Source organism: Leucoraja erinacea, chromosome 32 (genome assembly GCF_028641065.1).
Source record: "Leucoraja erinacea ecotype New England chromosome 32, Leri_hhj_1, whole genome shotgun sequence".
Taxonomy (NCBI): Eukaryota; Metazoa; Chordata; class Chondrichthyes; order Rajiformes; family Rajidae; genus Leucoraja; species Leucoraja erinaceus.
The window spans coordinates 25746663-25758974 of NC_073408.1; the positions used below are offsets into that span (position 1 = coordinate 25746663).

The following is a 12312-nucleotide window of genomic DNA, read 5'->3' on the forward strand; positions in this document are numbered from 1 at the left end:
ATGGTTTCAGTACATTTTCCTTAGTGTGAAGGATAGTGCTAGTGTATGGGGTGAGCCCGTGGGCTGAAGGGCCTGTTACCACGTTGTATCTCAAAAGTCTAAAGGTCGATGTATGGGGAAAGGGTACAATTAATGGAAAGATCCTTAACAGCATTGATGTACTGAGTACTCTTGAAGTCTGTCATTAAAAGTAGGCATGCAGGTGCAGCAGGCAGTGAAGAAGGCGAATGGTATGTTAGCATTCATAGCAAAAGGATTTGAGTATAGGAGCAGGGAGGTTCTACTGCAGTTGTACAGGGTCTTGGTGAGACCACACCTGGAGTATTGCGTACAGTTTTCGTCTCCTAATCTGAGGAAAGACATTCTTGCCATAGAGGGAGTACAGAGAAGGTTCACTAGACTGATTCCTGGGATGTCAGGACTTTCATATGAAGAAAGACTGGATAGACTCGGTTTGTACTCGCTAGAATTTAGAAGATTGAGGGGGGATCTTATAGAAACTTACAAAATTCTTAAGGGGTTGGACAGGCTAGATGCAGGAAGATTGTTCCAGATGTTGGGGAAGTCCAGAACAAGGGGTCACAGTTTAAGGATAAGGGGGAAATCTTTTAGGACCGAGATGAGGAAAACTTTTTTCACACAGAGAGTGGTGAATCTCTGGAATTCTCTGCCGCAGAAGGTAGTTGAGGCCAGTTCATTGGCTATATTTAAGAGGGAGTTAGATGTGGCCCTTGTGGCTAAATTGATCAGGGGGTATGGAAAGAAGGCAGGAACAGGATACTGAGTTGGATGATCAGCCATGATCATATTGAATGGCGGTGCAGGCTCGAAGGGCCGAATGGCCTACTGCTGCACCTATTTTCTATGTTTCTAAGTCCATTGCTCACAGAAAGCAGCATATGTGTAAATAGAGTTGGTAAAAGGTGTATGGTATGTTTGGGTCAGGGCACTTAGTGTAAGAATCAAGAAGCCATATCGCAGCATTAAAACATTGGTTAGGCCACATTTAGAGTATTGTGCTCAGTTCTAGACACCCCAATACAGGAAGGATGTGGAGGCCTTGAAGAGAGTGCAGAAGTTTACCATGACTGGGTTAGAGCACATTAGCTATAAGGAGAGGTTGAAGAAACTTGGATTGTTTTCTCTGGAGCATCCGTGATTGAGGGGAGACCTGATATAAATATGAAAAATTATGAGAGGCATCGATAGGGTAGACAGTTAAAACCTTTATCCCAAGGTGGAAATGTCAGAGACGAGAGGGCACAGCTTTAAAGTCAGTGGGGTAGTTCAAGGGAGGGCAAGTTATTTTCACCTAGAGAGTGGTAGGTATTGAAAACGTTGCAAGGGTGATGGTAGAAGCAAATAGCAATGGTAGTTAACAGGCTTTCAGATAGGCAGATGCATTGGCAGTGAATGGAAGAATATGGATCACATGAAGATAGGAGGAGATTAACTTGGTTCACGGTCCACACAGGCATGGGCCGAAGGGCCTGTTCTTGTGCTGAACTGTTCCATGTTCCACACCACAACATCAAACTGCCTCACCTGATCAGAAACATTCCCTTTGACCCATCCATCTCAATTTCATGCAACCTGCTACAGGTGCACAACCTTTTATCCGAAGATCCAAATAACGAAAACCTCCGAATAGCGAACATTTTTTCGGTCCTTGAAGAAAGGTCCTTGAAAACGTTCACCGAGGGCGGCCCGCAGAGGTGACAGCGGAACCTCCGGTCGGTCCTCGAAGAAAGGGGAACTAAATCCCCATTCATAAAAGAGATGGTGAGGGTATATTGCGCGGGAGGGTTGATAATTGACAATATGCTGCTACCTGCCCGCTGAGTTAAAAAGTTCCCACGGTAGACTGACGATACACAGTTTATCGTGAGTGTTGCGTGGGAACTTTTTAACTCAGCGTGCAGGCAGCAGCAGATTGTTGCTCCCTTCAGTTTCACCCCACCTACACCCCGGCCATGTGTGTGACCCCCTTCCATCCCCTCTCGAGCTCCCCGCTCATTGCACCGGCGCGGGGGCTTTGTACTGTCTTCACGTCGGCGATGGCAGCAGGCCAGTGCAGTCACCGGAGACTTCAGGACCAATTGGACGTCGACCACCAGGCCCACCGCAAGCACAGAGAACCCAGAGACCCATAGCCAACAGCAGCCCAGCCCAGCCCCGCTCCAACTACAGAGGAACCTGGGTTGCGGATGACGGGGCGCAGCTCGGGGCGTCGTAGGGGCCCATCGGGGAGCGGGTTCCTGTTGGTCCTGACGTCTCCGGCCACCTGCTATCCTCCGGGAACTGTACCGCCCTTGCAGGAGAGTGGGGTTGTTTGTAGTTGCAGAGGGAGGGGGCAAGGGCGGTACAGTTCCCAGTCTCAGCTCCAGTCCAGGGGGTTGGCCGGAGACGTCAGGACCAACGGGACACCGACCTCCAGGCCCACTGCAAGCACGGAGATCCCAGAGACCCACAGCCAGCAGCAACTCCAGCCCAGCCCCGCTTCAACTCCAGAGGAAAACGTAGGGGCAGAAGCGGATGGTGTGCAAGGTACGTCTTGTTCTTGGGGTGGCGGATGAGGGGGCGCAGCTCGGGCTGTGGGCAAACTGCCACTTGTCGCCGTAGCGGCCCATCGGGAGAGGATTCCTCTGGATCGCCCCCTGCTGCCCCCAGGGACAGGGAGACACAGCGGCTTTTTAGACTGGTGGGCAATCACTTCCAAAGTTCTGCCCACACAGTCAGTACACCTCTCCTACACTGCATTTCATACAAACATTTATTATGCAAGAAAAAACTACATTGAAGACTCAAACTCGCGACAGAGTAACTGCCAGGATCGAGGCGCAAACTCGCGACCTAGCTCGGTGATTCAAGAATCCCCGAGCTAGGCCACCTAAGGGCATGTAGCCCCGCTAGGGTGACATGAGTGCGAGAGGTGATTCAATGCTGCGGTCACATTTACAAATTCAGGAATTCATTCAACACACTGCATTTCATACAGACATTTATTCTGCAAGAAAAAACGACATTGAAGACTCAAACTCGCGACCGAGTAACTGCCGGGATCGAGGCGCAAACTCGCGACCTTGCGGATATGAGCCGAGCACTCTACCACTGAGCCAGCCATTAAAATCTACGCTAAAAAATTTCCATTCCGAAGACCGACAAATTCTGAATTACGAAAAGTGTCTGGTCCCAAGGCTTTCGGATAAAAGGTTGTGCACCTGTACTAAAAACTAACCTGCTGTCTGTCTTTTGCTGTGGCAACAAGGAGCCTTTGACTGAAAAATTAACAGTGTTTCTATCTCAGATGCTGCCTGACCTGCTGAGTGTTTCCAGCATTTTACAGTTTAATTTCAGGTTTTGCTTTGTGGACTTTAATAACCTGTCCTATAGACAGTCCATAACTGCTTGGTTAAAGTAGAACAAGGATAAATATACTGGACACACTTATTAGTTGTGCCTCAGCGATGCAGCTTCAAACAGCCCGGGAAGAACTGAGGTTAAAAAGCATCAAGGCTGGTTAATACAAATCAAACATCTCCAGTCAATACACAGAACTCTAGATATATAGAGCACGGAAACAGGTCCTTCAGCCCAACTTGTCCAGCCGACCAAGATGCCCCAGCCAAGCTAGTCCCATTTCCCAGAGCTTGGTCCCTCCTATCCCTTTAAATCTATCCTATCCATGTAACTGTGCAAGTGTCTTTTAAATGCTGTGATAGTACTTGCCTCAACTACTTGCTCTGGCAACTCCTTCCATATACCCACCACCCTCCTGTGTGAAAAGTTGCCCCTCAGGTTCCTATTAAATCTTCCCCTCCTCTCTCCCTAAACCTGTATCCTCTGGTTTTTAATTCACCGACCTTGAGTAAAAGATTGTGCATTCACCCCATCTATTCCCCTCAAGCTTTTATACACCACCATAAGATCTCTCATTAGCATCCAGTGCTCCAAGGAATAAAGTCCTAGTCTATCCAACCTCTCATTGTAGCTCATATCCTGGCAACATCTGCTCTGTGCAATAAGTTTGGCACAAACATCTTCTTTTCCTTCATCTGCTAAATGATTTTCCTTCCATCATTAATATGGAAACGTGGATGTGTGCTGATGTTGCAATGTGTGTTATTCCATTTGTAAATGAGGTAGTCCATGCTTGCAAACCACAAGAGCGAGGGAAAGGCTGTAAATGACAAATATGTGACCATCTTCCCTTCCCTTGCCACTTTGTGATAATCCTTACCGAGTCCTTCACCAATTCGTGTCACTAATGATCAGACATTCATAGAGTGCTGCAGCATGAAACAGGCCTTTGGCCAACATCAGCTAACATGTCCTAGCTACACTAGTCCCACCTGCCCACATTTGGTCCATATCCCTCCAAACTTGTCCATGTACCTGTCTGACTGTTTCTTAAATGTTGGGATAGTCCCAGCGTCAACCACGTCCACTTGTAATTTGATCTATTCACCTACCACCATTTGTTTGAAAAAGTTACCCCTCAAATTCCTTTCAAATCTTTTCCCCTTCACCTTAAAGGGATATGGGATATGTGATATACAAAAAAAAAAAGCAACCAGACACACAACTACATAAAAGTTAACATAAACATCCACCACGGCAGATTCCCCACAATCCTCACTGTGATGGAAGGCAAAATGTCCAATCTTCTTCCTCATATTTTCAAGAGCATGGTGCCCAGAACTAAACACAATACTTTAAAAGCGGCCTCACCAACGTCTTATACAACTGCAATGTGATCTCCCAACTTCTATACTCAATACTCTGACCAATGAAGGCCAATGTACCAAAAGCCATTTTAACCACCTTATCTACCTGTGACGCCATCTTCAAGGAACCATGCACCTGCACTGCTAGATTCTTCTGCTCAACAACACTAGCCAGAGGCCTAGCATTTACTGTGTAGGTCCTGCCCATGTTAGACTTCCCAAAATTCAACAACTCACATTTCTCTGTATTAAATTCCATCAACCATTCCTCAGCCCACCTGGCCAATCGATCAAGATCCTGCTGCAATCTTTCACAACCATCTTTACAATCTGAATTCAACTGATCCAGACACATAACTTCCGAGGCAGGAAAAACGGAGAAATCAGACTTACGTGCACCTTCTCCTGAAAGGAAGCGCAGAGCGGACTGAACAAGTTCTGACCAGTTTGAGGCATCTGGGAACCAACAGTTTAACGCACTATGGGCAGAGATCTGCCAGTCAAGCACTTTCTCCTCAATCTAAAAAAGAGCATACAACAGCATCAGAATTCTGTGCCAACAGAGGTAGATTACTCCACCTGCTTCTCTCAGCCCTGTCCCACAATGAAATAAACATATCGTACCAGCACCTAACACACTGCAGCTGTCCCAGCAAAGCTAAGTGGCACAGTACACAGTACCAACCTACAAACCTGTACGTCTTTGGAGTGTGGGAGGAAACTGAAGATATCGGAGAAAACCCACGCAGGTCACGGGGAGAACGTACAAACTCCGTACAGACAGCATCCGTAGTCGGGATCAAACCCGGGTCTCCTGCGCTGCATTCACTGTAAGGCAGCAACTCTACTGCTGCGTCACCGTAGTTGCCTCTAATAGGTGGCGAGAAATGCTCATACACAATGGGACCAGGGTATCCTTATTCACATCACTTCTGGGTTTAGGTTTGCTATTGTCACCTAAACCTGCATGTGATGTCTATCCTACTGAACATGAACATTTCTCATCACCTATAAGTTCAGCAGCAACTAGAGAAGTAAATGGCATAATGGGCATTATTGCAAAAACATTTTGAGTACAGCATTAAAAGCACATTATAGATTAAATTGGGTAATGGCAATATTACATCTGGTCTTCTAACATTAAAAAAAAGAGACATTTGCACTGAGGAAGTGCGCTGATGTCACCTGGCCGATTCCTGGGGTGATTGGCCTGTCTTTTGAGAAGAGATTGGAAAAACGTTGCAAAGTGCCGAAGGAACTCATCAGTGGGTTAGGCAGCATCAGCAGAGGGAATAGATAGTGGTGTCGAGACCCCTCTTCAGACTGTACAATAAGGGAGAAAGCTGGGAGAGAGGTGGAGGCGGGAGGGCAGGACAAGGTCTGGCAAGTGATAGGTGGATACAGGCAAGGGGAGCTTTGAACAAAGTTGTTGACCAAAGGCTGGAAATGAAACGACAAAAGGTTGCGAGGTAAGGAGAGATGATACGTGAAATATGAAGTCTGAGGAAGGTGTATAGGTGGAAGAGAGATAGTAGGAGAAATTATCCAGGGAGGAGAGGGATGGAAAAGGTGTCAGTTACCAAAAATTGGAGAATTCTGTTGGGTTGCAACCCAAGCAGAACCCTAACTCTCCTAACCCCCACCCCAACCCCCCCAGTTATACATCTGGGTGCGCACCCATTTCTCCCACTCCCCCTCATTACCCATCTCTGCCACCTAAATGCCTTCTTCCGGCTTCACCTTTCACGCCCCTTCTCTTCTTATCTTACAGCCATTTGCTTTTTTATCTCTGCCCTTTATTCAACCATTTGCCAATCAAACCCCCTCTTGCCTATATCACTATCAGATTTTGTCCCAACCCCACCTCTCCCAGCGTTCCCCCTACTAAGGTTACTGAAGAAGGGTCCCGACCCGAAAAGTTGCCAATCCATGTCCGCCAAAGATGCTTCCTGACCTGCTGAGTTACTCCAGCACTTTGGGTCTTTTTTTTGTAAATTAGCATCTAGAGGCCCTTGTGTCTACTGAGATTGAATAAGGTAGATCTCAACTCATTATAGTTCTGAAGAATGAGAGGCGATTTCATTGAAAAATACAAAAGTTGCAGAGCCCACAGGGTAAAAGTAGAGAGAAATGGGAGACTTTAAACTAGAATGGTTGGGGCGAAGGACTCAAATAGAGAAAGCTAGTAGACAGAATGGGAGGCAGGAAGCAGAAATGGGAAGCACTCGGACACAAGAGGAGAAAGAAAAAAAAGGAAATAAACAGAGAATAAGAGGCGGGGGGTTCTTAAATGTGCATATTTTAATGCTAGGAGCATTGTAAGAAAGGTGGATGAGCTTAGAGTCTGGATAGACACCTGGAAGTATGATGTTGTGGCGATCAGTGAAACATGGTTGCAGGAGGGCTGTGATTGGAAACTAAATATTCCAGGATTTCGTTGCTTCAGGTGTGATAGAATTGGAGGGGCAAGAGGTGGAGGTGTTGCATTGCTAGTCAGGGAAGATATTACAGCAGTGCTTTGGCAGGATAGATTGGAGGGCTCATCTAGGGAGGCTATTTGGGTGGAATTGAGAAGTGGGAAAGGTGTAGCAACACTTATAGGGGTGTATTATAGACCGCCAAATGGGGATCGAGAATTGGAAGAGCATATATGTAAGGAGATAGCAGATATTAGTATTAAGCACAAAGTAGTGATTGTGGGAGATTTCAACTTTCCAAACATAGACTGGGAAACACATTCGATAAATGGGCTGGATGGTTTGGAGTTTGTAAAATGTGTGCAGGATAGTTTTTTGCAGCAATACATAGAGGTACCTACTAGAGATGGGGCAGTGTTGGACCTCCTGTTAGGAAATGAGACGGGACAGGTGGCGGAGGTATGCGTTGGGGAGCACTTTGGGTCCAGTGATCACAATACCATTAGTTTCAATATAATTATGGAGAGGGTCAGAACTGGACCTAGGGTTGAGATTTTTGATTGGAGAAAGGCTAACTTTGATGAGATGCGAAATGATTTAAAAGGAGTGAACTGGGACATTTTGTTTTATGGGAAGGATGTAGAAGAGAAATGGAGGACATTTTAAGAGTACAGAATCTTTATGTTCCTGTTCGTTTGAAAGGAAACAGTAAAAAGTGGAAAGAGCCCTGGTTTTCAAGGGAAATTGGACATCTTGTTCGGAAAAAGAGGGAGATCTACAATAATTATAGGCAGCATGAAGTAAATGCGGTGCTTGAGGAGTATAAGGAATGTAAAAAGAATCTTAAGAAATAAATTAGAAAAGCTAAAAGACATGAGGTTGCTTTGGCAAGTAAGGTGAAAGTAAATCCAAAGGGTTTCTACAGCTATATTAATAGCAAAAGGATAGCGAGGGATAAAATTGGTCCGCTGGAGAGAAAGAGTGGACAGCTATCTGCAGAGCCATAAGAGATGGGGGAGATATTGAACAACTTATTTTCTTCGGTATTCACCAAGGAGAAGGATATTGAATTATGTGAGGTAAGGGAAACTAGTAGAGTAGCTATGGATACTATGAGTTTCAAAGTAAAAGAAGTACTGACACTTTTGAAAAATATAAAAGTGGATAAGTCTCCAGGTCCTGACAGGATATTCCCTAGGACATTGAGGGAAGTTAGTGTAGAAATAGCCGGGGCTATGACAGAAATATTTCAAATGTCATTAGAAACGGGAATAGTCCCCGAGGATTGGCGTACTGCGCATGTTGTTCCATTGTTTAAAAAGGGTTCTAATAGTAAACCTAGCAATTATAGGCCTGTTAGTTTGACTTCAGTGGTGGGCAAATTAATGGAAAAGATACTTAGAGATAATATATATAAGCATCTGGATAAACAGGGTCTGATTAGGAACAGTCAGCATGGATTTGTGCCTGGAAGGTCATGTTTGACTTCTTGAATTTATAATAATAATAATAATAAGTTTATTTATATAGCACATTTATAGTCAATTTTCATTGACCCCAAAGTGCTTTACATAATTTAAAAATCAGTTCCATACAAAGCATAAAGATGGGTTAACAAAATAATAAAATGCATAAACAGGACACAACTGTAATATAAACATCCACCACAGCATTCATCACTGTGGTGGAAGGCACAAACATTTTGGCCGTCCTCCTCCATTCCCCCCCCCCCCCCCCCCGTGGACAAGACCAGAGTCCAGAGTCCAGTCCAGGGTCGGTCTTTCCTCAACGGAGACCGCGGCTTCAAGATTGTGTAGGCTGCAGGCCGGCGGTTGAGATTTAAAGTCCCCGCCACAGCCAGAAGCACCGTAGACTGCAGGGCCGGCGGTCGAAGCTCCCCTCCAGGGGTGATGGTAAGTCCATGCCGGGCCCGCGGTAGAAGTTATCCGCGGGCCGGCAATGGCGGCTTCTTCTTCCCCCGGGTCCCCCACGAGGGATCCCGGGCTGTAGACGCCGCAGCAGCTGGAACTCTGCAGACCGCGGCTTCAGGCTACGACTTCAGGCTGCCGGCTGCCCTGGGCCAGTGAAACGGAGCACTCCCCTCCGGCGAGCCCCAGCGTGGGCTCACCCGCTCCACGTCGAGTCCACGCTGCGCCTGCCGCTGAAGCCCCGGGCACGTCTCCGGGAAAGACCTCACCGATCCTTGATGGTAGGCCACGGGGGAGGCGACCTGGAAAAAGTCGCCTCTCCATGGAGGAGGCGACCGAAGCGGTTTCCCCCTTACACCACCCACACCACCCCCCACACAAAACACAAAAACCCCCACTAAATACACACTTTAAAACATACTAAAAATAAAAAATAAAATTGAAAGGCTGACGCGCTGCTGCCATGGCTGCCGCCAGAACAGCGCCCCCTTCAATCACCTCAATTATTGAAGAGGTTCCTGGGGAAATTGACGAGGGTAAAGCAGTGGATGTTGTCTATATGGACTTTAGTAAGGCCTTTGACAAAGTTCCTCATGGAAGGTTGGTTAAGAAGGTTCAACTGCTGGGTATAAATGCAGGAGTAGCAAGATGGATTCAACAGTGGCTGAATGGAAGAAGCCAGAGGGTAATGGTAGATGGCTGTTTATCGGGTTGGAGGCAGGTGACTAGTGGGGTGCCTCAGGGATCGGTGTTGGGTCCTTTGTTGTTTGTCATGTACATCAATGATCTGGATGAAGATGTGGTAAATTGGATTAGTAAGTATCCAGTTGATACCAAGATAGTGGATAATGAAGAGGATTTCCAAAGTCTACAGAGTGATTTAGGCCATTTGGAAGAATGGGCTGAAAGATGGCAGATGGAGTTTAATGCTGATAAATGTGAGGTGCTACACCTTGGCAGGACAAATCAAAATAGGACATACATGGTAAATGGTAGGGAATTGAAGTATACAGTTGAACAGAGGGATCTGGGAATAACCGTGCATAGTTCCTTGAAGGTGGAATCTCATATAGATAAGGTGGTAAAGAAAGCTTTTGGTATGCTAGCCTTTATAAATCAGAGCATTGAGTATAGAAGCTGGGATGTAATGTTAAAATTGTACAAGGCATTGGTGCAACTAAATCTGGAGTATGGTGTACAATTTTGGTCGCCCAATTATAGGAAGGATGTCAACAAAATAGAGAGAGTACAGAGGAGATTTACTAGAATGTTGCCTGGGTTTCAACAACTAAGTTACAGAGAAAGGTTGAATAAGTTAGGTCTTTATTCTTTGGAGCACAGAAGGTTAAGGGGGGACTTGATAGAGGTCTTTAAAATGATGAGAGGGATAGACACAGTTGATGTGGATCAGCTTTTCCCTTTGAGAATAGGGAAGATTCAAACAAGAGGACATGAGTTCAGAATTAAGGGACAGAAGTTTAGGGGTAACATGAAGGGGAACTTCTTTACTCAGAGAGTGGTGGCGGTGTGGAATGAGCTTCCAGTAGAAGTGGTGGAGGCAGGTTCGTTAGTATTATTTAAAAATAAATTGGATAGGCATATGGATGAGAAGGGAATGGAGGGTTATGGTATGAGTGCTGGCAGGTGGGACTAAGGGGAAAATGTTGTTCAGCATGGACTTGTAGGGCCGAGATGGCCTGTTTCCGTGCTGTAATTGTTATATGGTTAAATATCCCCTGGCTGACGAATACTGGACTTGGGTCTTAGTCTCAAAGAAGTGGGCAGCCATTTAAGACTGACATGACTGAAATGTTTGACTCAAAATGGTGATGAATCTTTATAATTGTCCACTCTAGAGGTCAGAGGTGCAGGTCATTGTCTACATTCAAAATAGGCATCAAGAATCAAGGGGATAGGGTCAGAAAGTGACGTTGTGGTCAACTAGCAGCCATGAAGTTGTTGAAAGTTACCATTGGACTGATGCGCCTAATGGTATGTAACTGCTCCTGGTTCTTGTGTTGTAATGCAAGAGGAATGAGCAGAGGGGATTGGTTTGACCGAAACAAAAAAAATCCCGCAAGGAAAAGAGAGGAGCAAGATATTTGGAAGGGATCTGAAGAGAAGCATTCATACAGAGAGTATTGGATATCCTGGAATACACTGCCAGAGGGAGTGGTGGAAGCAGAGTTGGAGGCGGCATTTAAGATGTGTCTGGATGAGCACTTGAATCATCTAGTTATGGAAGGCTGTTGATCAAGCACTGAAAGATCATTAGTAGTAAATACTAACAAGTTAGCGTGAAGATGATGTGCCGAATGGCCAGTTTCTATGTTGGAAGAGAAGAGTAGTGCGACAGAGAGCAAAGCAAGACAGGAGCGGACAAAGTGATGGGGAAGGAGGAGTTGGAAATGTAAAGACCAAGGAAGAATGAAGGAAATGTAGAAACCATGGTGAAAAATTGATTCTGCAGGAATCCTGAAGGGAGATTTTGATAAATAAATAAAATATCATTAATAGGATAGGCAAATGGGATAGGAGAATGGGGTTAGGAGGGAGAGATAGATCAGTAATGATTGAATGGCAGAGTAGACTTGATGGGCCGAATAGCCAAATTCTACTTCCATTTATGTGTCAGCGCGATCAAGGGACCAATTGAGGTTACTCGTGCTGACACAGGAGTAAGCTCCACTGCCCGCTGTCCTGTTATCCATCGCCCGCTGACCCGCTCCGCTCTATGATCTTTGCTCTTGAGCTGGTCCCCTCACTGTCCGGTCTACATTGAAAGACATGACCAGGCAGTGAATGCCATGCAGTGTCACCCAGAGTAGCAAGCAAGGCCATGTCCTGCTCCCGGCGGCAGTCGGAATTTAAGGAACAGCGGCCGCTCGCAGCCACCCAAGCTACTTCCCTCCCCGGCCACAATGCGGTGGCTCCGCGCCCGGAGCGCCGCGGCAGCGATGAGTGAGTTGCTGGCATGATCCCCAACCTCCTCCTTCATAACGCTCCTGCCCATGCTGACCCGGGCCAGATTCCCCACACGCTGTGAATGGAACTCTCCCCCCCAATTGGTCCTTTGAACTAGTATGTGATGTTCTAAATGTGAGGTTATCCACTTTGATAGCAAAAACAGGAAGGAAGATTAATTTCTAAATGATGTCAAGTTGGGAAAAGGGGAAGTACAACGGGATCTGGGGGTCCTTGTTCATCAGTCAGTGAAGTAAGCGTGCAGGTACAGCAGGC

At 46.2% G+C, this 12312-nt stretch overlaps 1 protein-coding gene across 4 annotated transcripts in view; it reads right to left on the minus strand.

Moving 5' to 3' along the window:
* The window catches only part of nfrkb (nuclear factor related to kappaB binding protein), a 118216-nt gene that overhangs the window by 82562 nt on the left and 23342 nt on the right, over nucleotides 1-12312 (minus strand). For all 4 annotated transcript variants that reach the window (XM_055660932.1, XM_055660935.1, XM_055660934.1 and 1 more), the window contains exon 11: nucleotides 5121-5247. In XM_055660932.1, coding sequence (XP_055516907.1) covers nucleotides 5121-5247 — 127 coding nt within the window. The remainder of the gene's footprint in view (nucleotides 1-5120; nucleotides 5248-12312) is intronic.